This window comes from Elephas maximus, chromosome 4 (genome assembly GCF_024166365.1).
Source record: "Elephas maximus indicus isolate mEleMax1 chromosome 4, mEleMax1 primary haplotype, whole genome shotgun sequence".
NCBI classification, from domain to species: domain Eukaryota; kingdom Metazoa; phylum Chordata; class Mammalia; order Proboscidea; family Elephantidae; genus Elephas; species Elephas maximus.
In genome coordinates, this window is record NC_064822.1 from 36,701,601 (window position 1) to 36,729,568 (window position 27,968).

The window sequence follows — 27,968 nt, forward strand, 5'->3', positions numbered from 1 at the left end:
AAAAATGTTCAAAAGTCAATCTAAAGTTTAATAAATCAAGTTTTAAATACAGAACTAGATCATGCAAATAAGGAAGCTGTTATGAAGCCATGGGAAAAATAAGGCTACAATTTTGTACATTAATAACAGATTGTATAGGGGTTACTATAGAACCCAATAATTTGTACAGATTATTAAACACTTGCAGATAGTGCTTGAATTTTTTCTTTATTTACTAAACATTTATGAAGAATAAACCCATGAGTCCATTATATTATATTATATTATATTATATTATATTATATTATATTATATTATATTATATTATATTATATTATATTATATTATATTATATTATATTATATTATATTATATTATATTATATTATATTATATTATATTATATTATATTATATTATATTATATTATATTATATTATATTATATTATATTATATATTTATATATTTTTAAAAATGTAGCAACAAATATCAGCATTCTTCCTGCCCCCAAACCAGTAACAGAAACTCAATTATTTTGTGGGCAGTCCTTGCTATTATTTAGAACTTCAACTTTTAATGTTTTATTGCCTACAGGTTAAGCTACTGGTTTATATTGCAAATAACACTTGCATGGAAATGGAGTACCTGAGCAGCTGGACTCATCAAGTTGGAAATCATGGCAGTTGGTAAAACCATCACAGCGCTGCTGAGCTGGAATACAGCTGTTAGAGGAGGTGCATGTCAGAGCTCCATTAGTACAGCTCTCATTGGCTGAAAGAATTAATGATCACGGTTAAAATCATGTCTTTTTTTAAGTGAACTTCTAAAATGAAATAATACAGTTTATTGTATTATTCTTCATTTATTCTAGTCTTATGCTTAAAAAAACTGTTCTTTCTGAAGAAAATGTCAACTTAATGGAAGTGTTACAATAAGCTGAAAATTTCTTCAGAGAAGTTTGCCAATAGAATCGTTTCCCAAATGTGTATTACATAGTATTATACATGGACTACTATGCATTGTATGTCCTATGAAGTCTGAATTGATTTTAGGCTAGGGGCCAGCTTTTACTTCAAGGCAGATCTCTCTGTGCTTCTGTAGCTTCCTTAATCTTTCTCACCTTATGTACAATTGAATGGATGGGAAACACAAATAATTTGAATGTTCATCAATTTCCAACTGGGGTACAGATAGGTCATGGGAAGTCATTGGTTATCTGTCATGTCAGGTGATGATGTGATCACTGCAGCTCAACGTACTATGACATTGTGGTAACCCATGATGTAGGTATATTAGTAATCCCAGCTTCCTTTTGGGGGCCACAAACAGGGTTTAGCCTGGCTTCAAGGGACTAGCATATTAATAAAATAGGGATGCTGTTACTCATAAGACTGACTGTTTAATGTTTTCAAGAAAATGTCTTTATATACTCCCATCAGAAGCACTGACAACTGTCCAATACCAATCTTATCTTGCAAAGAACTCTACCTTACTTGCATGCTAGAAAACCAAAACCAAACCCATTGCCGTTGAGTCGATTCCAACTCATGGCAACCTCATGTGTTGCAGAGTAGAACTGCTCCATAGGGTTTTCTTGGCTGTAATTTTTGTAGAATCAGATTGCCAGATCTTTCTTCTTGGTGCTTCTGGGTGGGTTTGAACTGCCAACCTTTAGGTTAGCAGCTGATTGTACACTCCCTGGGCCACCCTTGGATGCTGCTATTGATTAATTCAATTATATCAGCTTTATCCATTGTGAAGCTCAATTACTAATCATAAAACCCTGTATTTGTGTTCCTCCCTCCATTCTCTAGTCACTTCAGGATCACAGCTTTGTCTAAAACAATAGCGTGTTTTAGACTTTTATGAGTAAGGACCTCACCAGAAGCCCTTGTTCCAGGCCACCATTGTGTTTGAAGCACGTTTAGTCTCTGTTCTCCTCTTTGCTTTAGGATGTGAAGTTTGTGCTTGCTTCAGGCCCTGGAGGCCTGCTGCTTTTGACTTGATCTCTGCTCTGATTTTGGTCCCTGCAGATGTTTGTCTTGTCTCTTAGCTTTTTTATGCGGTAACTATTCTACCTATCACTGTTATTTTAGAGCAGAGAGAATACGTCAAAGTATGAACCCACTGCACTACCTTGTCTGGAAGTCTGGACAGATTTCAAAAGCACTGAATAATAATGATATTGATTGGCGTTTTTCCCCTAACTTTACCTCTGAGTTCTAGGGTTTGGCAGAAGCATGTCAAAGGCAGTAGTAGACGGTCAGCACCTTCCGGCACTCAACCCAGATTCAACAAGAACAGCTCTGCTTTTATCTAATTCATTTAATGGTGTTGTATACAATATCTTATTTGAACATTTTACCTTGATCCTGCTGCTAAAATTTTGAAAAGGATTAATATGATTAATCTGGGCAATCACTTGTACTAGACTAAAGACAATTAGATCTCAACCTTTTCAGAATAAATTGATAATTTAGAAGACTCAGGGATAAATATTTCCATACATGTGTAGATTTTTCCAGTTACATCACAAATTATTCTTTTCTTCAAATATATTTACAGGTTAGAAGGAATTCTATATTTGAGGTATCATAGGTTACTGACACAATTTAGTTTGAGAACTGCCTGTCAAAATATATTTTAAAGTGAGACATAAAAAATAATATTTTCTTTTTTTATTGTGCTCTAGATGAAGGTTTACAGAGCAAATTAGCTTCTCATTAAACAATTAAGACATATATTGTTTTGTGATATTGTTTGCCAACCCCACGACACGCTAACACTCCTCCCTTCTTGACCTTGGATTCCCCATTACCAGCTTTCCTGTCCCCTCCTGCCTTCTCACCCTTGCCCCTGGGCTGGTGTCCCCATTTAGTCTCAATTCGTTGCATGGGCCTCTCTAATCTTTGCCTGAAGGGTGAACCTCAGGAATGACTTCAGTACTGAGCTAAAAGGGTGGCCAGGGGCCATACTATCAGGGTTTCTCCAGTCTCTGTCAGACCAGAAAGTCTGGTCGTTTTTTTACTTAGAATTTTGTTCTGCATTTTTCTCCAGGTCTGTCCAGGACCCTCTACTGTGATGCCTGTCAGAGCAGTTTTTGGTGGTAGCCAGGCCATCTAGTTTTGCTGGACTCAGTCTGGTGGAGGCTGTGGTAGTTGTGGTCCTTTAGTCCTTTGGGCTAATCTTTCCATTGTGTCTTTGCTTTTCTTCATTCCCATTAGCTCCAGATGGGTTAGGACCAGTGGAGTATCTTACATGGTCACTCACAAGATTTTAAGACCCCAGATGCTACTCAACAAAGTAGGATGTAGAACATTTTCTTTATAAACAATGTTATGCCAGTTGAGCTAGATGTCCCCCAAGATCATGGTCCCCAGCTCTCAGCTCAGTAATTTGGTCCCTTAGGGAGTTTAGATGTGTCTATGAAGCTTCTATGACCTTACCTTGGTCAAGTTGTGATGATTTTCCCAGTATTGTGTACTGTCTTAACCTTCACCAAAGTTACCACTTACCTGTTGTCTAGTTAGTGTTTTTCCCTTCCCACCCCTCCACTCCCCTCCTAACCATCAAAGATTGTTTCTTTCTGTGTGTAAACCTTTTCATGAGTGTTTATAATAGTGGTTTCGTACAGTATTTGTCCTTTTGTGATTGACTTATTTCCCTCAGCATAATGCCTTCCAGGTTCATCCATGTTACGAGATGTTTTGCAGATTCAGCGATGTTCCTTATAGTTGTTTAGTATTTTATTGTGTGTATGTACCATAGTTTGTTTATCCATTCATCTGTTGATGGGAACTTAGGTTGTTTCCATCTTTTTGCTATTGTGAATAATGCTGCAATGAACATGGGTGTGCATATGGCTATTTGTGTGACAGCTTTTATTTCTCCAGATTCTAGGAGTGAGATTACCAGATTGTACGGTATTTCTAGCTTTTTAAGGAAGTGCCATATCGCATTTTGCATTTCCATCAGCAGTGTGTAAGAGTTCCAATCTCTCCACAGCCTCTCCAACATTTGTTATTTTCTGTTGTTTTTTTGATTTGTGCCAGTAATGTCAAGGTGATTTGTGCCAGTAATGTCAGGGTGAGATGGTATCTCATTGTAGTTTAGATTCGATTTCTCCAATGGCTAGTGAGTACAAGCATTTCCTCATTTGTCTGTTACCCACTTGAATATCTTTGTTGAAGTATCTGTCCATATACTTTGACCATTTTTTTAATGAATTATTTGTTTTTTATTTTGTTGTTGTAAAGGTGTTGGATTTCGCTGTAGATTTTTGAGATTAGACATTTATTGGACTTGTCAGAGCCAAAACTTTTTTTCCACTTTGTAGGTTCCCTTTTTACTTTTTTGTTGAAGTCTTTTGATGAGCCTAAGTGTTTAATTTTTAAAAGATCCCAGTTATCTAGCTTATCTTCTGGTGTTTGTATACTGCTAGTTATGGTTATATCCTATTTATGCCATGTATTAGGGCCTCTAGCATTGACCCTATTTTTTCCCTATGATCTTTATTGTTTTTAGTTTTATATTTAAGTTTTGATCCATTTTGAATTAGTTTTTGTGTATGGTGGGAGGTATGGGTCCTGTTTCATTTTCTTTTTTTTTTTTTTTTGCAGATGGACATTCAGTTTTGCCAGCACCATTTGTTGAAAAGACTCTTTTCCCCATTTAATGGACTTTGGGCCTTTGCCGTAGATCAGATGACCACAGATGGATTGATTTACATCTGGGTTCTTGATTCCGTTCCATTGGTAAATGTGTCTGTCCTCCTACCAGTACCAGGCTATTTTGACTACTGTAGTTGTATAGTAGGGTCTGAGGTCAGGTACTGCAAGTCCTCCGAGTGTATTCTTCTTCTCAGTAGTGCTCTACTTATCCAGGGCCTCTTTCCTTTCCATATAAAGTTAACGTTGGGTTTTTCCACTTCGTTAAAGAATGCTGTTGGTATCTGAATAGGGATTGCATTATATCTGTAGACTGCTTTGGGTAGAATTCACGTTTTCACAATGTTGAGTCTACCTATTCATGAGTAGGGTGTTTTTCTATTTATGTAGGTCTCTTTTGTTTTCTCGAATTAGTGTTTTGTAGTTTGCTTTGTATCGGTCTTTTAAGTCCCTGATTAGATTTATTCCTAAATATTTTAGTTTTTTAGGGGATATGATAAATGATGTTGCTTTCCTTGATTTCCTTTCCATGGTTGTCTTTATTGGTATATAGGAATCCAACTGATTTTTGTGTTTACCTTGTATCCTCTTACTCTACTGAATCTTTCTATTAGTTCCAGTAGTTTTCTCATGGAGTCTTTTGGGTTTTCTGTGTATAGTATCATATCATCCACAAATAGGGGCTGTTTTACTTCTTCATTACCAACTTGGATATCCTTTACTTCTTTTTCTTGCCTTATTGCTCTAGCTAGGAATTCCAGCATAATCTTAAACACAAGTGGTGATAAAGAGCATCCTTGTCTTGTTCATTTTCTCAGGGGAAAGGTTTTCAGCTTCTCTCTGATGAAAATTATGTTGGCTGTTGGCTTTGTATAGATGCCCTTTATTACATTGAGGAATTTCACTTCTACACTTATTTTATTGAGAGTTTTTATCAGGAATAGGTGCTGGTCTTTGCTGAATGCCTTTTCTGCATCTATTGAAAATCATGGGATTCTTTTATTTATGTGGTGGATTAAGTTGATTGATTTTCTAATGTTGAACCATCTTTGCATACCTGGTATGAATCCCACTTGGTTGTAGTGTATTATTATTATTATTTTTATATGATGCTGAATTCCATTGGCTAGAATTTTATTGAGAATATTTGCATCTATATTCATGAGAGACACTGGTCTGTAATTTTCCTTTTTTGTGATATCATTGCCTGGTTTTAGTATCAAGGTTATGCTGGTTTCATACAATGAATTTTGAAATATTCTTTCTTTTTCTGGGCTCTGAAATAGCTTGAGTAGTACTGATGTAAGCCTTCTCTTAATATTTGGTAGAATTCTCCAGTGAAGCCATCTGGGTCAGGCATTTACTTTTTTGGGGAGTTTTTTTTTTATTACCTCTTCAATCTCTTCTTTTGTTATGGGTCTGTTCAGATTTTCAGCCTTGGTTTTAGTTTAGGTAGGTAGTGCATTTCTTGAAATTTGTCCATTTCCTCTAGGTTTTCAAATTTGTTGGAGTATAGTTTTTCATAGTACTCTGTTATGATCACTTTTATTTCAGTTGGGTCTGTTGTAATGTCCCCCATTTCATTTCTTATTTGAGTTATTTGGATCTTCTCCTGTTTTTCTTTTGTCAGTTTGGCCAGTGTTGATCCTTTCAAAGAACCAGGTTTTGGTTTTGTTGATTCTATTGTTTTTCTATTCTCTAGTTCATTTATTTCTGCTCTGATCTTTATTATTTCCTTTCTTCTGGTGGCTGTGGGCTTCTTTTGCTGTTCTCTTTCTTTTTGTTTGAGTTGTGTAGCTAATGTTTTGATTTTGTCCCTGTCTTCTTTTTTGCTGTATGCATCTATTGCTGTAAGTTGACCTCTGAGCACTGCCTTTGCTGTGTCCCAAAGTTTTGATATGATGTGTTTTCATTCTTGTTTGATTCTAGGATTTTTTTGATTCCATCTTTGATTTTTTTCTATTACCCTGTGGTTTTTAAGCAAGGTGCTATTCAGTTTCCATGTAATTAATTTTTTCCCTTGCTCTTCCTGTTATTATTTTCTATTCTTATGGCATTGTGATCAGAGAAGATGCTTTGCATTATCTCAGTGTTTTGGATTTTGTTGAAGGTTGTTTTGTGGTCTAAGATGTAGTCTATTCTGGAGAACATTACATGTGCATTGGAAAAGGATGTGTGCTTTGCGGCTGTTGGGTACAGTGTTCTGTATACGTCCATGAGGTCAAGCCAGTTGATCATGGCCTTTAGACCTCCTATGTCTTTGCTGAGTTTCTTTCTAGATATTCTGTCCTTTACTGAGAGTGGTATGTTGAAATCTCCTGTTATTATTGTGAGACTGCTGATTTCTCTTTTCAGTGCTGTTAGAGTTTGTTTCATACATATTGGAGCCCTGTCACTGGATGTGTAGATATTTATTATGGTTATGTCCTCATGGTGGAGTGTCCCTTTTAACATTATATAATATCCTTCCTTGTCTTTTGTGGTGGATTTTATTTTCAAGTCTATCTTGTCTGAGATTTGCATTGCCACCACTGCTCTTTTTTGGTTACCATTTGCTTGATATATTTTTTCCCATCCTTTGATTTTTAATACAGTTATGTCTTTGCTCCTAAGGTGTGTCTCTTGTAGACAGCATATTAGAGGGTCTTTTTTTAAAAAAGAATCCATTCTGTCACTCTCTGTCTCTTATGGGTGCATTTAAACCATTTATGTTCACTGTGATTATAGATAGGTTTAAGTTTATTGCCGTCATTTTGTAGTGCTTTTTTTTTTATGGTGCTAATGTTGTCTTTGGTTCTCTTATTCTCATTTGCTGAACTCCTTTTGTTTGCGGATTTGTTTTTTAATTTCTTTCATTTTTGTGTACTTTGTGTTTACCAAGACTTTATTCTTCTTCTTTATGTTGATAAGTGGGTTTGTGAACTTTTTTGTGTTTACCTTGAAATTTACCCCTATCTTCCTAAGTTTGAGCTAGTCTTATATTACTTGATAGCACCTTGACTTCCTCTCCATTTGAAAGTTTTATACATATACTGTTTATTCCCTCTTTTATTGTTCTGATGTTGTTATCTTTTACATATTAACCTCTTTGGTTCCCTTTTGTAAATATTTTAGTTTGTTTTACCCTTGAGAGTTTGTTACCTAGGTTTGGTATCTGGCTAAAAAAAAAAAAAAAAAAAAAACCCACAACAGTAACAAAAATAAATATGGTGCTGAGGGAGCCATATGTTGGTTGTGGGGGCAGAATTGGGGTAGTGGTGAGCTGACATCTCTCTCACCAGGCAGTGTGGCATAGCCCATCAGGAAGGTGCAGAGCAGTGTGGGGCCTAGGTGAGAGGGAGAAGAAAAAGGGAGAAGGGGAAAGATAAAGAAAAATAAAAAATATGGCATTGAAAGAGCTGGCCTGTGGGGGTGGTGCAGACCCAGGAAGGCCATGTGCCAGAGGCTTTCTAGCCTAGTGGTACAGCACAGCCCATTGAGAAGGGGGGTGGGGCATGGGGCTAGGTGGGTGAGAGAAAGGAATGGAAGAAAGGCCGAGAGAGAAGAAAACTGAGAAGATAAAAAAATGGCACTGAAGGAGCCTGTTGGTGGGGGTGGAGCAGACCCAGGGATGCCGTGTGCTGATGGGTCTCTAGCCAAATGGAGTGGCATAGCCCGTCAAAAAGGGGTGGGGATGGCACATGAGGCTAGCTGGGCAGAAGAAAGGAAAGGAAGGGAGGGAGAGAGAGAGAAGAAACAAACAAAAAATGGCACTGAGGAAGCCTGTCAATGTGTTGGCTTGGATGCAGGGATGCCATGTGCCAGTGGCTCTCTAGCTAAGTGGTGTGGCACAGCCTGTCAAGAAGGGGTGTGGACAGCATACAGGGCTAGCTGAGTGGGGGAAAGGAAAGGAAGGAAGAGAGGAAATACAGAGAAGAAAAGAAAAAAAAAATGGCACCGAAGGAATCTACTGGTGGGGTGGTGCAGACCCAGGGAAGCTGTGTGCTGGTGGCTCTCTAGCCAAGTGGTGTGGCACAGCCCATCAAGAAGGGGTGGGGACAGCATACAGAGCTAGCTGGGCAGGAAAGGAAAGGAAGGAAAGGAAAGAGAAGAACCAAAAAGAAAGCCAAATAAACTATTTAAAAAAATGGCACCGAAGAAGCCAGCTGGCGGGGGTAGGGCAGACCTGGGCAACAGTGAGCTGGGGACTCTCTGGCTGAGCTGCCATGGTCCATCAGAATGTGGTGGAGGCCACATAGAGGGATGAAGGATGGGGGGTGGGAAAGTGTGTTTCCCTGGTTACTGGGTGCTCTGTCTCCTGTTGGAAGCTCTGTGAAGTTGCCTTCCTGTACTCCCTGTCCACCATTTTTGGTGGCTGAGGTCCAAGGTGGTGAATCTGTGTCACATTAGTTAGTAGGGGACCTCCACTTTGTAGTTGTCCTCATTCTCTGTTCTCTGTCAGTTACTTATCCCATTTGGTGCTTGATCAATTCCTTTATCCCTTCATTTGACACTTAGGGTTCCAGGATTGATGTTTGTATCTATTTTACTTAGTTTTTTGGGTCTTTGCTGCAGCGGGATGGCCTGGTGCTTCTCTCTGTAGTGCCATGTTCTAAAAATGATATTTTTAAGAGTATATATTTCTATTAACTAAAAATACTGGATCTGAAAAATTGCAGTGATACTCTTCATCGAACAAAACTTGCTAGGGTGCGATAATATCAGTTCACACCAATAAATATTATTGAACTCTTATCACATGTAATATACTATGCTTAGCACCTTGAGTGGAACATGCAGGGGAGGAACTTAAAAAAAAGGGGGGTACTAGAATGTATACAGCAACAACAAAAAAGATAACAATGCAAGAGTGATTAATAGTTCAAAATAATAATAAAAGAAATGCCATAGGCCAGACTCAATTCAGTTGGCAAAGCATTGGTATAGATAACAAGTATTGTAAAAAGAAAACCTTCCTTAAATGTCAGTAAGTCTATTAAAGCTGAAAGTAACAGAAAATTTTGAAATATGTTTTAAATTTTAACTTGTACAGAGAAAAGCCATTTAGCAGAGTTGGAATAAGGGACATTTTTAAAGAAGTATCATTTCAATTTATAAAAAAATCAATGTTTCTAGTAGAAAGACAATATTAAATATAAATTCATTTTAAATATTTAACTCATTACAGGTTTGTTCTAAATATACCAATCACTAGGAAATTTATTTCTGGAGTAATAAAAGTCTTTAAAATATCAATTGTTATTGATTTCCCTGCCTAAAATTGTAAACATCTCAGAATTCTTATTCCTATCAACATTTAAACATGTTCAAGGCTCTCCAAAACAACTAAACCTCTCTTTTTATCCTACTTTCCACTCTAAATGCCAACTTCTTGAAAGAGTTATCTACAATTGATTTCTCTCGTTGCCATTTCCCATTCACTCTTCAAAACACTGACCTCAGAGTTCTGTTCTATCATTCTATAGAATGTCCTTTTTCCAAGATGGCCAAGAACCATTTTTGCTATTCCAAATCTATATTTTTTTAGGCCTAATCTTACCTGATCTTTCAGAACATTCCAAAATGTGACTACTCTCTGTTCCTTAAGACTTTCTACTTTTGACTTCAGATGGTTGCTGTGTTATTTTGGTTGAACTTCTACATCCAGAATCATGTCTTCTCAGTGTTTTCAAGGTCCCTTAGGATTCTGCCTGCTGCCTTATCTTTTTCTTTTCTATATTATCTCATCTACATCCACAGCTTCAATCATAATATGCTGATGGCCATGCATCTTTATATACCTTGGTTTATCTTTCTCTTGCATTCCAGATATCCACTTCTAAACACATTCTAAACATCTCCACATGGATGTATCAAGGATAACTCTAACATGACATGTCTAAAAATGAAGCCATAATCTTCCCTAGGACCCCGTTCTCCTATTTTCCCCATTGAGGACATGGCACATTAGTTGTCCAGTTGCCTAACTCAGAAACCTGGACACCATTTTGATTTCTTTCTCTTCTTTTTCACCTGAATATCTTTTAAATCTATTAATTATTTTTATCTCATGTCATTATCTCATCAATCCCTATATACTCCAACAGCAACACCCCCTCTAACTGCTCCCTCTTTGTCACTCCAATCTATTCCATATACTATTTAAACACAGCTGATGGCACTGGCATAATGGGTGGGGAAGACTCTTTATGACCTGATTCCTGCTTATTTCTCTAGACTTATAACTGCAGTTTTCACCTTAAATTCTAAGAATACAAAATACGCTTCATCCAGACAACTATTTCTGGAACATTTTTCATTCAAGTCAAGTAGGTCTCTACATCACTTATCTAATTACTCTTGTCTTTCCAAATTTGGCTCTGCAATCACTTTTCTTATTAAAGTTTACAGACTTCCTACCACTATAGCTAGGGAGTAGCCTGTGTGTTCTTTAACATTGTATGTTTATCTCTGAATAGAACTAATCACATGTTATTCCCAACTTTTGCTCACTGGCCTCCTTGAGGAGTATGTAATGTATCTACCACCTGAGCTGGAAAAGTGTCAGATCCATTTGCATCATTAATGTCCAGTATAATAATGTGGCATAAATTAGGTTCTTAGTGAAGGTTTATGAATAAATAAATAAGGGAATGTGAGTTAACAAAATGCCTAGGACAGCCTAGAAAAATACTAATGTGCCTTCAAATGTTTGGTGAATAGTGATCATTGCATGTTTTTATTCTGTAATTTTGTATGACATTTTCCCCTAGTCTATTTTCACACAATGTATCCAACAGACTCATAATTCAATTAAGTTTTAGAGATGGATTAGCAATTATCTCACATCTCCAGTCTACTCCTAATGTACACTTAGTTCCTTTTAGGAGCAAAACTTCACATGTTACTATCTAGTTAAACTCTAGTTTTCCAAATAATGGCAAAAAGTATAAAGATATAGCACTTTCCTAAGCTTTTCTTTAAACAGCATTCTTACATGAAGTCAAATATCATATGACTATATTGATCTTAATATGATTTCTATCAGTCAAATTGCATTAGAGCTCTGATAGGGATGGGGATAAGTAATTTGGCAGGGTTTCTCTTCTTCATTCATCTCCATTTGTTTACTTTTCCCTGAAAAGTATTATGAGATGTGACAAGTTGGCTTTGTTACATACACACAAAAAAATTTGTGTAGAAAATAACAGTGAGGTAGGAAATCAATCTCAAAGCTTAAAGCAGGGAAAGAGCTTAACTGATTTCAGACTAAAGTCTTTAAACACCTACGGACTGTTTCCTTTTTCCTTCATTAGTCTTCACTCCTTTTCCAATAGTTTTCATAATTCTGAATGCCCACAATAAACAGGGTACTGAAATAGCCTTGTAATTCTCTCAGTGTTTCTCTCTTACAGTCACATTCCAAACTGCTTTGTACTACTAAAAAAAAAAAAAAAAAGTCTAGTTATTAATATACAGTTCGTGGAGCTCTATCACCACTAAGAAAAAAAAAAAAAAAAACCCAAACCTATTGCCATCAAGTCGATTTTGACTCATAGCAACACTATAGGACAGAGTAGAACTGCCCCATAGGGTTTCCAAGGAGTAACTGGTGGCTTCGAACTGCCGTCCTTTTGGTGAACAGCCAAGCTCTTAGCCACTGTGCCACCAGGACTACTCTATCACCATAGTCCTCACCAAAAAATATAACACAGTGTAATATAAAACAATAATAATATGGTATGATGAGATATGATATATCAAATAAATAAAATGTTAGTAGTGCTTTGACTCCACCATGATTAGTGTAATTACTTCTTCTCAATTAACATTTTTTCCTCCTTCTCTGACTAGATGAGTTATGATAAAAATAGGAGATACTGAACGTAGGGCTGGATATACAATATGCATTCCCTCTAATCCTCACAGTCCTGTAAAATAGGTATTACTGAAATCATTACACAGATGATGAAATTGGAACTAAGAGGACTTGCATAACTTTCCCAAGACTGCACAGTTAGTAACTGGTAAGGATGAGATTCAAACCTATGTCCTTAGGACTGACTATTCCGTGAACCCTCAAAAACATGACATTCACCTAAGTGATTGTCCAGGCTCAAATCCTAACTACATACATTCATTAAAATAGGTATTTGCCTACAGATCTTTGCTTGCGCCATCTTCATGAACATGTATGGTAGGAAGAAATTATAATGGCACTTATTCAATCCATTTCCATTAACATCTGTTTAAAAAGATAACAAATGTATAGGGGCATCTCCTATATAAGTGACACAGACATAAATGAAAAAGAAAACCAGGTAAATGCAGCAGAGATTAGTGTGACTACAAAAGCAATGTTTTCAGAATTACTAAGGACTATATACTTTGTTTAACAATAGAACACCAACAACAAAGTATGTTATTGATGACGTGATCGTGGTAAGACTATAGAGAACTTTGTTTTATCTGTCAAGCTCTCTCTATCATTTCAAAATGGCATTCCTTCCCTGGCACACTGAGTTAGTGAAAATAACTCACAGCAGCTGGATTCATCTTCATTAAAGTGACAGTCGGGCACTCCATCACACAGCAGGAGGGACGGGATACACTCGTTTGCAGAGCACTGGAACTCCATTTTACCACAGAGTTGAGGAGGAGGGCTGAGAGAACAATCCATTTCATCAGACCCGTCTACGCAATCTTCCTGTCCATTACATGTCCCCGTGAGAGGGACGCACTGGAGTGTGTAGACACAAGAGAATTGATCAGCTTCACAAGGTGATGGCTGTGGTGTGACAGGGCCTAAAAAACAGAGCAAGTCAAATTGTTATGGCATTAGCAGAGTTATCTCTCTGACCAGCACTGAACTATCATAGGATGAAGTTATTCTTGTATACACATAAAATATCTTGGCAGTTGAAGGAAGTTAATTTCCAAGTAGGAATAATGTGAACTCTACAAAACATGCAAAAGTGATTAGAGATGATGTTGTATTTCTTAATTTCAGAATCAACATTCTTAAAAAGGGCATTATTGACATGAAATTGACATTTTCAAATTAAGGAAGGAAATTTGCTTCATAGGTCTAAAATTTTCAGATTTTCCTAGAAAGCATGGATATGTTTGCAGAGTAAGTTAATAACTTGGGAGAGCTGTACTCACAATTTTGGAATTTAAGGGAGTTATTGTTATAACAGTATATCTATCAGCTTACTGTCTCTTAGTGGCTTCTACTTGGAGGATCTGACTCCTGAGACCCTGATCAGGGTGGAGTCACAGAAGTAGAAGTTTGCTATGGTTTTGTCATGCTGCACTTTGCTCTTGGCTCTTGATTACTTCACAAAGGCCATGTGCTACTATATTTAAAGTGTACAAAAAATCATAGTTAAATCCAAGATTACTGTGGTAGACAGAATCATGAAGATAATGCTTCAAACCCAAACAACTCATTTTACAGATGATGCTACTGAGGCTCACATATTTCAAGTGTTCAAAGATAAAATGCTAGTTTGATAAAATATTACTCAAAACTATCATGCAGCAAAGGTTTTGAGAAGCATTCCAACCATAACTTCAAGTCAAACTTAAAACATGGGCACATTGAAATATTACAAAACATCTCTTCTGACCATTAAAGCCATAAAAGTAAAAATCAATAACAGAAAAAGCAAGGGGAAAAAATCAAATGCATGGAAGCTGAACAACACCTTGCTAAAAAACTATTGGATTATAGAAGGAATTAAAGATGGAATAAAGAAACTCACAGAATCAAATGAAAATAAAAACACATCCTACAAAAACCTTTGGGACACAGCAAAAGCAGAGCTCAGAGGTCAACTTATAGCAGTAAATGCACACATCCAGAAAGAAGAAAGGGCCAAAATCAAAGAATTAAGCCTATAACTTGTATAAAGAGAACAGCAAAAAAAAAAAAAAAAAAAAAAAAAAAAACCTTGGGCACCAGAAGAAAGCAAATAATAAATAAAAATTAGAGCAGAATTAAATGAAATAGAGAATAGAGAAATAATTGAAAGAGTTAACAAGACCAAAAGCTGGTTCTTTGAAAAGATTGATAAGATTGATAAACCATTGGCCAAACTGACAAAAGAAAAAGAGGAGAGGAAGCAAATAACCCCAATAAGAAATGAGATGGGTGATATCACAACAGACCCAACTGAGATTAAAAGAAAATCATAACAGAATACTATGAATAATTGTGCTCCAACAAATTTGAAAACCTAGAGGAAATGGACAAATTTCCAGAAACACACAACCTACCTAAACTAACACAAAGAGGTAGAACAACTGCATAAACCTGTAACAAAAGAAGAGATTGAAAGGGTAATTTAAAAACTCCCCAAAACAACAACAACAAAAAGCCCTGGCTCTACTGAAGAATTCTACCAAACTTTCAGAGAAGAGTTAACACCACTACTACTAAAGGTATTTCAGAGCATAGAAAAGGATGGAATACTCCCAAACTCATTCTATGAAGCCAGCATAGCGCTGATACCAAAACAGGTAAAGACACCACAAAAAAAAAAAGAAAGAAAAGAAAAATGGGCAAAGAATACTGACGAGCTGATGTTCCTTGAGGTTAGAGAAGGATTTAAATGAGTATATAGGATTGCACTAAATTTCTGGAGCATTATTAGTGGAATAGGTCTTATAGTACATATAGCCTCTGTTCTAGCAGTTGATGACCTTATCAGTATATTAAGGGAGACAATAGACTCAGATGGCAGTGGAGACAAGATCAGGAATAGTTTGTTTTATTTGTTTTTAGATTTTTAAACTATTTCTATTATTTATGGGTTATATAGGAATAGTCTGTTTTATACATAACTCTGGTGTTGCAAATTCATTTTTAAAATGAAATTTGAGGATTCTTCTTTTTCGCCAACTCGCCTGGTAATGATAATATTTTAAGAATGTATGGTGATACTTAGGCAGTCTGTGTTCATGGAAATTAGCATGTTTAATTGAAGAAGAGGGTAAGCTCATGGCCCTGAGGCCTTAGTGTGATGTCTAATCTAACTCAGATCATAGGGAAGAAGCAGCATATATAATTGCAGTGTTCTGATATACACATTCTAAATTTAAACTTAGAAAGTAAATTGGATTTAAATTTTATGCTCTTATAGATAGCTCTTTGGACATTTAACCATTGTCAAACAGTTTGGCTTAATTATTTTCATTAGATTGTTGTTGTTGCTGTTGTTAGGTGCTGTCAAGTTGGTTCTGACTCATGGTGACTCTTACGTATGACAGAACTAAACACTGCCTTGTTCTGCACCATCCTCACGGTCATTGCTATGCTTGAGCGCATTCTTGCAGCCACTGTATCAATCCATCTCAACAAGGGTCTTCCTCTTTTTCACTGATCCTTTACTTTACCATGCATAATGTCTTCCTCCAGGGACTGGTCCCTTCTGATAACATGTCCAAAGTACCTGAGATGAAGTCTCGCCATCCTTGCTTCTAAGGATCACTCTGGCTGCACTTTTTCCAAGAGACTTGTTTGTTCTTCCGGCAGTGCATGATATATTCAATGTTCTTCACCAACAACATGACTCAAAGTCATTAATTCTTCTTTGGTGTTCTTTATTCATTGTCCAGCTTTCCCATGTATATGAGGTGATTGAAAATATTATGGCTTGGGTCAGGTATACCTTAATCCTCAAAGTGGTATTGTTGCTTTTCAAAACTTTAAGGAGGTCTTTTGAGGCACATTTGCTCAATGCAATATGGTGTTTGACTTCATGACTGCTGCTTCCATGGGCATTTATTGTGGATCCAAGTAAGAGGAAATCCTTGAAAAGTTCAATATTTTCTCTCTTTATCATAATGTTGCTTTATTGGTCCAGTTGTGAGGATTTTTGTTTCCTCTGTGTTAAGGTGTAATCCATACCGAAGGCTGTGGTCTTTGATCTTCATCAGTAAGTGCTTCAAGTCCTTTTCGCTTTCAGCAAGCAAGGTCATGTCATCTACATAACACAGGTTGTTAATAAACCTTCTTCTAATCCTGATGCCACGTTCTTCTTAACATAGTATGGTGATTGAATAAGTATGGTGAAAGGATACAACTCTGACACACACTTCTCTTGACTTTAGACCACGCAGTATCCCCTTCTGTTCAAACAACTGCCTCTTGGTCTATGTACAGGTTCCTCGTGAGTACAACTAAGTGTTCTAGAATTCCTATTCTTCACAATGTTATCAATAATTTGTTATGATCCACACAGTCAATGCCTTTGCATAGTCAATAAATCACAGGTAAACATCTTTCTGGAATTCTTTGCTTTCAGCCAAGATCCATCTGACATCAGCAGTGATATCCTCATTCCACATTCTATTCTGAATCCTCCTTGAATTTCTGGCAGTTCCCTGTCAATGTACCACTGCAATTATTTTTAAATTATCTTCAGCAAAATTTTACTTGCGTGTGATATTCCATTTCAACTAACTACTATCTAGGATAGCATTAGTGTTCCATTTCATTTTTGATGACTTCCAATTTTCCTAAAGTCATACTTCCCACATTTCATGTTCTGATTATTAATGGATGTTTATAGCTGTTTCTTCTCATTTGGAGTCATCCCACATCAGCAAATGAAGGTCACAAAAGCTTTATTCCATCTAAATCATTAAGGTTGACTCTACTTTGAGGAGGCAACTCTTCCCCAGTCATATTTTGAGTGCCTTCCAACCTGAGAGGCTCATCTTCTGGCACTATATTCGTGGTGTGATTAATTACTTTTATGTGTGGCCTTTCTAGCCATGGGCTTGTAACTCCCACTCAGGTGAGTGTGTGATAGGGTAATTGTGGCCTACCAAGGGGATTGGTCATTTTTGCCTTAAAAGAGCCACTTCCAGAGTGGAGAGGGGGAGCCCACCACCAACAAGGGGATTGGTCAGCTTTGCTTTAAAAGAGCCAATTTCAGAGCAGGGAGGAAGAGCCCACTACCACCAAAGAAGGAGAGACCAACAGGAGAGACCCAGCAGTGGACACCTGGCAGCAGGAGATGGCACAGTGGGCTTCCCAGCCCATGGAGAGAGAAAAGCAAGTGCCTTTGGGCAGAGACTGAGGGCCAGGGAGAGGAATGTGTGTGTGCACGGCTGGGGAGAGGCTATCCTGATGAAAGAACTATATCCTGAGTGTTCTTGAGTCTGAATTATAGCTGTTACTTCCCTAATAAACTCCATAATTGTGAGTGTGGTCTATGAATTCTGTGTGGCCATTGCAATGAATTATCAAACCCAGTGGAGACTGCTGTGGAAGGGATAGTTGGTGTCAGAATTGACAGAGATGGTGGAGAGAGGGGGCATGTCTGACCTCTACGTCACAGGAATCAGCCTTGGGCTATTGATCTTATTTTGGGATTGGAGGAAGTCAGACACCATCCAAGCCATTTTTACAATATCAGACAATGTTCTGCTGCTATTCATAAGGTTTTCATTGACTAATTTTTTTCAGAAGTAGATGGCCAGGTCCTTCTTCCTCATCTGTTTTAGTCTGCAAGCTCTGCTGAAACCTTTCCACCATGGGTGACCTTGCTGGTATTTGATACATTGGTGGCATAATTTCCAGCATCGCAGCAACATGCAAGCCACCACAGTATAACAAAGTGACGGATAAGTGGTGGTTTATTAAATTACTCTCACATTTAAGGAAGGACTACTGTTGTTGTTAGTTGCTGTTGAGTCAATTCTGACTCATGGCAATCCCCAGGTGGGCAGAGTATAACTGCTCCATAGGGTTTTCAAGGCTATGACATTTCAGAAGCAGATAGCCAGGCCTATCTTCCAAGGCACCCCTGTGTGGATTCAAATAGCTAATTTTTCAGTTATTTGTAGAGTAATTAACTGTTTGCACCACCCAGGGACTCCTAAGGAATTTGTTTTGTAAAGTAATATATTCATTAAATTTTATTTTTATGAACTTACCAATGATTAAAAAGTTTTAATATGCTTTCTGCATCTGAGGAAAATTAAAATCTAGAATCAACTTTAGTAACACACCTCTTACTTAGGTAATTTACTAAGCTTTTCTGAAAAACCTTAGAGGGAAGTAATTGTCTTTATTTCAAGAAAAACACAGAACCCATATGCTCTCACCATTCAAAATGTTTTATTTTTTGTGTGTTCCTTTGTATATTTTCCTTATATTAGTTATGCAAATTAAAACTCCTTTATTTGGAGGTAGCAATTCCATAAGAAGTTACACACGCTTCCTGACACAGCCCTATTCATTGATTAGTGAATTCCATAATCATTTATATGGAAAGATCCTCTGAACTCACTTTTTCTAGGCCCTGCATTTCAAGGAAGCTGGTGAGCTGTACTGCCCACTGTGGATATTAGAAGGATTCTTCCTTCAAGATCAAGGTGCTCATTCTCCCAGCTGCTGGGAGTGTTACCAGATGACAGCTCATGCAGAACCCTCCAAGATTACACACCGTTCCAGAAACAGTCCCATTCATTGGCTAGTGAATTGCGGATATGACAGGCCAGCCACCGTGCCTCAATTTGGGGCATTTATAAAGGGTCAGTGAAGATCCTGAGTTCCCCACGGGGTTTACTGGTGCCCCCTGTTGCAACTGCATCACAGTTCAACCTTGCCTTCTGCCCACTCTTGCTTCCTTCACTCCCTTATAGAGTTTGTTCCTTAGAGAATTTCAAATAAAGCTTCTCTCTATATGGGAATCTCTGCCTCAGTGTGTTTCCTAGGGAAACTGACCTAAGTCTCCATCCCACTATCTAAATTAAATATACTTATTGCCCATTAAGTCAATTCTGACTCATAGTAACCCAATAGGACAGAGTAGAACTGCCCCATAGAGTTTCCAAGACTCTACATTTTTATGGAAGCAGACTACCACATCTTTCTCCTGAGAAGCAGCTGGTGAGTTTGAATCGACGACTTTTCAGTTAGCCGCCGAGTGCTTAACCACTGTGCCACCAGGGCACCTAGTGGAAACATATCTTCTTTTAAATTAAAAATTCTCTGAACTATTTGCTTCTCAAATTTTCCACTGCAGTATTTCTGATGCAAGAGACATATGAATCTGCACTCTCAAGGAAAATCTAGGTAGGATCTTAGCCAGAAGCAGTTCTCCATAAGCTCATCATTTCTTTTAAGTCTCTTGTTTTATCCAAATGCAAAACTCTTTATTCTACTACATAATATATCCATTTTTTAAAACAAATGTCTTCCTCCAGGTGTTCAGATAAAAATAATACTCCTGGATAATGTATTATGTTTACCTTGTGACTTGAATGCATTCTGCCGCATACCTTCTTTGAGAAGTGTGACCACAATTAAGAGAGTTTTCCTAAAATTTTAATTTCAGTATATTTATTGAATGTCAACCACAGAGTTACCTAAAATCTTTCTCATATAACTCCATAAAAAAAGAACAGTATTAACTTTTCTCTTTTTAGAACTTGAACACCCTCAGCACCAACATCTCTTAGAACTTATATTCTAGCCTTGCAACTTATGTTTGATCAATTTCTCTTGAAGTTGCTGTTCTAATTTCTCCAATTCCCTTTTAAAATGCAGGGATCTAACATTTAAAATGCATGATACCTTGATAAATGTAGCGTGCATTGGTTAAGAACATTGGTTCATTTATTAATGTACCCAGTGGACTACTTAGTCACGTTGTTGAAAACCAATGGAATTGAAGTGCAAGGCTAGAAAATGCACACACAAAAAAAGGGCTGGATCAGTCCCAACCCTAGTTAGCCACCTTGGAAATATACATTTTGACTCATTACAACAGAGATGTACTCTGTGGGAGAGTGTAGTACGCTCTGTGCAAAACTTGAGGAAAGCAAATTTCAGCAACACATTCTGAGCTGACAGTGTCATCTTTCGTACCCCAAAGAGTATAGTTAAAACAGAAAGGATGAAAAAATGAAAGGAAGAAAAGAACGCAGGCAGGCATGAACAAATGTGGATGATGGTGACAGAGGGAAGGAGGAAAGAAAGACATTCCAAAAAAGTGTAGATTTATTTGACGTCATAATTCCAGCTTAAGGGTGTGTGTATGTGTGTGTGAGATTTTTTCGTTTGTTTTGTTTTGGTTGGTTAAGCTAAGTCAGTATTTCTCAGATTACATATGATCAGGAGTGTTGTGTATATATACCTGCTGTTTGGGGCAAGAAGAAGGAAAGGACTCCTATGAAGCCTCAGTTTATATGCTTTAGTGGAGTGTTTTTCAAATGGACGACTATGAATCTCAAGTGTGTTAGGATCAACAATACTACACCAATGATAAAGGTATACTCACTTGCCTGCATCCCATCAAATATACTTTCTGGAGTAGGGAAAAACCGTGTGGATTTGCAGCTATTGCCCAGAACTTGTACACAGGCCACTGCTGCTTTTGGCTGTGTTGTACAAATAGTGTGATAAACACATGAACCACAGTCATCATGTGTGTTCAGGAGAAAATAAGTTAGAAAATATTGCTGTAGAGTATAAGAGATTAGTGTGAAAGTTAGAGAAAAGTGATTCTGAATCCAACAGAAAATCCCAACATCAAAGTTATACTAGTGCCATTCAGAAATTGCAATTCCATCACTACAACAGCACCTTCAACAGGTCTTTACTCATTTTCTGCCCAAAGCTGTGATTTCACAGTTTGGACACTCCAAGTCACAGCTGAAGAAATTTTAACCTCCTTTGGGAATGCAATGACATCTCAATGCCTAACAAACTTAACGGCAGTGGGCATGCGGTCAATACGTATTTAAATAAATAAATACATGTTAAATAATACATTAATGGTTTAATTAGTAATTTTAGTTGCCTTAATAATTAATATGGAGTTAGATAACCAAAGTGGATGAACTAAAGGCCATATTAACTAATTTACTATTTATATTGATTTAATAAACTAAAAAACAAAGGCCGGGTAGATCAGCATAGTAGAAACTGTAAAGCACTTAAAAATAATGTTTCCAGTGTACTTGATTACAAATCTATAATTTAATAAATGAAGTTATTATTTATTTATAGGGATCCTATGGGTTTTTACCAGTTATTTCAGAAAGTTCCTGGGATTTTACAACAAGAACTTTTGCAAACAATTCATTTAAATGTAAAAGAATAAACCTGCCCTTTAATTTTCTACAAGATTTTAGGAGGGGTGCGTGGTAAGAACCAGCATGAATCCAATCCGCAAAATGTGGAGATTGATCCAGTCCCCATATCCCCACTTCTCCATTCTCATCACCAGTCATTGCTACAGCACAGTCTCTCTCTGACACTAGCCACCAAGAGCTCACAAGTTAAAAGGACATCTTCCTTTAGACTGCCCTATTAGGGAGACACCAATGGCAAGTTTGGGGGTCCACATGGCACCTAAATCTTTAGATCTGCTGACCACAAATTCAGGGCTGGTTTCTCACTACTCCTTCAGGATGTCAGCTGCATGCTGAGAAGTCCATATTCACCTTTATTTTCTGACCTGATGGCTCTCCCTGCCCCTGGAATGACTTACAGACTTCATGGAAAATATACCCTACTTATGACTATACATTTGTTACAGCCAAAAGGATACAAATGAAGAGACACACAGGGTGAGGTCTGGGAGAGTTCCCAATGCAGAACTTCCATGTCCCAAGGGATGCACTACCCTCCTGAGAGCAGATGTTCCTACCAAACAGGAAGTTCTCTGAGTCTTAGGGTTTGGGCTTTTGTCGGCCAGCCCTGCTTGATAGGTTAAATCGTGGTTCCTGAGGCCAGTTAATACTGGCCTCCCAGGTGAGTCTTTTCTGGTCTGGCCAGCTCCCACTCTCTGGTACAAATTCTCAGGTATGTCCTAGAAGTCCCAGACCAAAACACACTAATTGCTCCAAGGGTTATTTCTCCCTTACTTGGGGTAGAACTAGGTCCTTCAGCCCACAAAGGGAAAAAGGAAAATCTTTAAGAAGAAAACCACCAGGGATAAAAGAAATTAGGATTTGGTATTTTTAGCCAACTTCAGCATTCCTAGTAACCAAGGCATGGCCTTGATTTCCACATCCCACTTCATTTTGTGCTTGGCAGATAGTTATAGTTCCTGACATTATGGATGTTTCTTTGTCTTCCCACAGGATGTTGAGTTTCTCTGTTCATTTATGTTTGAACTGCAGTTAAAATACCTTAGCTCATAGCAATAAAAATTATTTTATACTGATCATTTATGGTGAAATTCAATGAAACATTTTCATGAATTTCATATAAGTTTAGTAAAAACCTGAAGTGACCAAAGATAATCTAATGGGTTTTTACTTTTATGATTAATATGTTTAGTAAAAGCAAAAATGATTGTTTTCTTTGAAAGGAAAAAAAAAATGCACAAGCAACTTCAGTTTTAAAGAGCAGCAATTAGGCTGTTGCCAAATACTGTCACACTTGACATAGATGGTAAAATGCTTGTTGTAAAACACAATCCATCAGCTATAAATTGGTAATTTCTTGTCTCTAGGAGATATATTCATTAACAACATTAAAAAATATCACAAAAAGCTATGGAGGGAAAGAAGATTCAATTTTTAAAACTATAATTCATAAGAAATCTTGGTTTGAGGTTATTTTGAATTAAAATATTGTTTATATTTTCATAAGGATTCTCCACAAATTATAAAATGTTCATTTCTTTATTGATTTAAAAATTAGTCATCTCTATGGGGAATCATAAGAGAATCATTTTGACCTTATTTCATTTAAAATATATCTAATAGGTTAAATATTCTTGGAAAGATGAAATATGAATTCTATTTTGACTAAAAGGAATAGGAGCATTCTGGCAAACACAGAGAAGTCTATGGAACACAAGGAGTATATGAGGAGTCAGAGGCGTTCATTTGGCTTGCCTGAAGACTATGAGTGAGAAAAGAGTCAGAAGCCTGCAGAAAAGACTGAAGTGAAGGAACCTAAGTATCCAGAAGTTGGATCCAATGTGGAAGCTGGTAAGTATCTGAGAATAAATGACAAATAGGAAGTGATAATTATTAAAGTGAATAGCTAACACTGGTGGCACAGTGATTAAGAGCTGAGCTGCCAACTGAATGGAAAGCAGTTCGAATCCATCAGCTGCTTCTTGGAAACCCTATAGGGCAGTTCTACTCTGTCCTATAGGGTCGCTATGAGTTGGAATTGATTTGACAGCAAAGAGTTTGATTTTGGCTGGTAGTCAAGGCAAAGGCTAAAATAAAAACAGGAGAGAACTGACAAAAATGGGAAAAAAGGTATATGAATATACATACATGCATTTATGTATAAATACAGGTTATTTGAAACCAGGAAGCTATTCTCTAGTGGTAGAAATGTTAGAGAACAAAGGCTGGGTAGTGGATGATGGACAATGTAAGCAAAAGAAAATGTGAAGTTGTGGTGAGGGGGTGATTACCCTATTATCAGAGTCCTCTCTCTCCCCTAGAACATACAGAGGCTACAGACTTGAAAGTCAAGAATATATTTCCTGGGGGTGGGGCAAAGATGGCAGAGTAGTCAGATGCTTCTGGTGATCCCTCTTATATCAAAGACCAAAAAAAAAAAAAAACCCAGTGAAATGACTGAGCCCTGAACATCAAAGGCAAAGTTAGAAAATGGACTGAGTGGCAGGGGGAGAGAGAGATGGTTCAGATGTGCACAGGAGTTGCTGGACATGAATCACAGAGAACCCTCAGGCACCATTCCAGGGGGGAACCAAGGTGGGCTGGTGGTAGTGTTCAGCCACAATTTCCTCAGGAAGCAGCCAGCCACACAGCCTACTCACATGTCCGGAACCAGACAAAAACAGTGCTCTCGGCAAAAACTAAGTACTTGCATATATTTTAATGTGCTTCCAGCCCCCAAGCCAGCTTCAATGGCTGTCAATTCCCCAGGGCCTGAGATAGGTTCTGCTGAGCATCCTGAGCCATTCTCACAGCCTGGGAAAAGGAATAAATTCACAATTGTGGGAAAAGATAATTTACCAGCTCCACTAACCTGGGGAGCTCAGGACAGAAGCTGCTCCTGTCCAGGCATAAGCAGTCTGTGGACTTTGAATACATTTCCCCTCTGCACGGACCTGTGTGAGCCTATTCCAGGAGAACTGGCCCTTGTTGGCAAACTGCAACTGTTTCACTCTGCCAACAAGGGCCTTTTTCAGTGTGGTGGAGAGGTGGGTGTTTGATGTTTGATGCTTGACATCGCTTCGCCTATTAAACAGGGTCCTCACCTACCCACATCAGCGGCCTAAGAACTGATGGCTCCACTTATGTCATCCAGCCACCCCCAAAAGGGGTCCAAGGATAACTGGTACCTCCCGGTCCTTACAACAAAAAGCACTGGGTGCCCATGTCCATCTGCAGAACTCAGTCACCTGTGTGCTCTAGGGAACAGTGATGTGCTTTCCTCACAGACACCTGGGGGATGGTTGTCAGCCCCCTGTCTTGCTCAGAGCATGACCACCTGTTGCAACCAGATACCTGTACCTACACCAATCACCCCTGCCCCTCCAAGACTGTAGGACAGAGCCTGTATCACACACATGATGACCAACTGCCTGGACACCCGAGCTGAATCCATACAAGAAAAGTGAATGGACTTCTAGGCTAATATGCCTGATAAGAGCTCTAGCCATCTGATGACAGGAAGTTAGAGCTTCAAAGGTGAAAATAATCAAGGTAGCTCACTCAAGCAACCTATTTGGGCATATCAAAACAAAACAGAGCAGAAGCTAGGATACAGTAAGCAAACATAAAATAAACCAATACAATAACTTATAGATGGCTTGGAGATGACAGTCAACATCAAATTACATAAAGGAGCAGACCATGATCGCTTCAAAAAGCACTCAAAACAAAGAATCAAGGGATCTACTGGATGAAGGTGCCTTCCTGGAATTACCAGATGCAGAATACAAAAGAAAATATACAGAACCCTTCAAGACATCAGGAAGGAGATCAGGCAATATGCAGAACAAGCCAAGGAACACACAGACAAAGCAGTTGAAGAAATTAAAAAGGTTATTCATGAATATAATGAAAAACTTAATAAGCTGAAAGAATTCATAGAAAGACAGCAATCAGAAATTCAGAAGATTAACAATAAACTTACAGAATTAGAGAACTCAATAGAAAGTCAGAGGAGCAGAATTGAGGAAGTGGAAGGCAGAATTGGTGAGACTAAAGATAAAACATTTGGCACCAATATATTTGAAGAAAATCAGATAAAAGAATTTAAAAGAAAGTGAAGAAACCCTAAGAATCATGTGGGACTCTATCAAGAGAAATAACCTACAAGTAATTGGAGTACCAGAACAGGAGGGTTAACAGAAAGTACAGAGAGAATCGCTGAAGATTTGTTGGCAGAAAACTTCCCTGATATCGTGAAAGATGAGAAGATATCTATCCAAGATGCTCATCGAACTCCACATAAGGTAGATCTTAAAAGAAAGTCACCAAGACATATTATAATCAAACTTGCCAATACCAAAGATAAAGAGAGAATTTTAAGAGTGTCTAGGGATAAACGAAAAGTCACCTACAAAGAGGAGTCAATAAGAATAAGCTTGGACTATTCAGCAGAAATCATGCAGGCTAGAAGGCAGTGGGATGACTTATATAAAGAATTGAAGGAAAAAGATTGCCAGACAAGAATCATATACCCAGCAAAACTGTCTCTCAAATATGAAGGCAAAATTAGGACATTTCCAGGTAAAGAGAGGTTTAGGGAATTTGTAAAAACCAAACCCAAACTACAAGAAATACTAAAGGGAGTTCCCTGGTTAGAAAATCAATAATATCAGATGTCAACCCAAGACTAGAAAACTGGACAGAGCAATCAGATGTCAACCTAGATAGGGAAATCACAAAAATAAATCTAGATAAAAAATGCTCAAAACAGGGAAATGGCGATGTCATTATGCAAAAGAAGACAACATTAAAACAATAAAGAGGGACTAAGAAATGTAGTCATAGATCTTTCATATGGAGAGGAAGACAAGGTAATATAAAGAAATAAAAGTTAGGCTTAAACTTAGAAAAATAGAGGTAAATATTAAGGTAATCACAAAGGAGACTAATAATCCTACTCATCAAAATAAAATACAAGAAAAAAATACTCAGCAGAAAAAACAACAACAATGAATAAAAGGAAAAGACAATATATAAACTACTCAGCACAAAAAATTAAGTGGAAAAAAGAAACTGTCAACAACGTGCAAAAAAAAGACATCAAAATGATAGCACTAAACTCATACCTATCCATAATTTTGCTGAATGTAAATGGACTAAATACACCAATAAAGAGACAGAGAGTGACAGAATGGATAAAAAAACACATTTGTCTATATGCTGCCTAAAAGAGACACAGCTTAGACTCAGAGACACAAACAAACTAAAACTCAAAGGATGGAAAAAAAAAAAAATCAAGCAAACAACAATCAAAAAAGAGCAGGAGTCATAGTATTAATTTCTGACAAAACAGACTTTAAAGTTAAATCCACCACAAAGGATAAAGGAAGGACACTATATAATGATTAAAGGGACAATATACCAGGAGGATATAACCGTATTAAATATTTATGCACCCAAAGACAAGGCTGCAAGATACATTAAAAAACTATAACAGCATTGAAAATAGAGACTGACAGCTCCACAGTTACAGTAGGAGACTTCGATGCACCACTATTGGTGTAGGACAGAACATCCAGAAAGAAGCTCAGTAAAGACATGGAAGATCTAAATCAACTAACTTGACCTCATAGACCTATGCAGAACACTCGACCCAACAGCAACCAAGTATACTTTCTTTTCTAGTGCACATGGAACATTCTCTAGAATAGACCACATATTAGGTTATAAAGGAATCCTTAGCAGAATTCAAAATATCGAAATATTACAAAGCATCTTCTCTGACCATTAGGCCCTAAAAGTGGAAATCAATAAAAGAAAAAGCAGGGAAAAGAAATCAAACACTTGGAAACTGAACAATGCCCTGCTCAAAAACAATTGGGTTGTAGAAGACATTAAGGATGGGATAAAAGAATTCAAGAATCCAATGAGAATAAAAACACTTCCTATCAGAACCAATGAGACATAGCTAAAGCAGTGCTCAGAGATGAATTTATATCAATAAATGCACACATACCAAAAAAAAAAAAAAAAAAATGGCCAAAATCAAAGAATTATCCCTACAACTTGAACAAATAAAAAGCAACAAAAGAAATCCTCAGGAACCAGAAGAAAGTAAATAATAAAAATTAGAGCAGAATTAAATGAAATAGAGAAGAGAAAAACAATGAGGAGTTAACAAGAGTAAAAGCTGGTTCTTTGAAAAAATTAACAAAATTGATAA

At 37.4% G+C, this 27,968-nt stretch overlaps 1 protein-coding gene across 1 annotated transcript in view; it reads right to left on the reverse strand.

Moving 5' to 3' along the window:
• Positions 1-27,968, reverse strand: part of MALRD1 (MAM and LDL receptor class A domain containing 1) — a 958,969-nt gene that overhangs the window by 155,533 nt on the left and 775,468 nt on the right. The window contains exons 34-35 of the mRNA XM_049881884.1: positions 13,166-13,429; positions 624-749 (exon numbers count right to left, since the gene is read on the reverse strand). Of these exons, the coding sequence (XP_049737841.1) occupies positions 624-749; positions 13,166-13,429 (390 nt within the window). The remainder of the gene's footprint in view (positions 1-623; positions 750-13,165; positions 13,430-27,968) is intronic.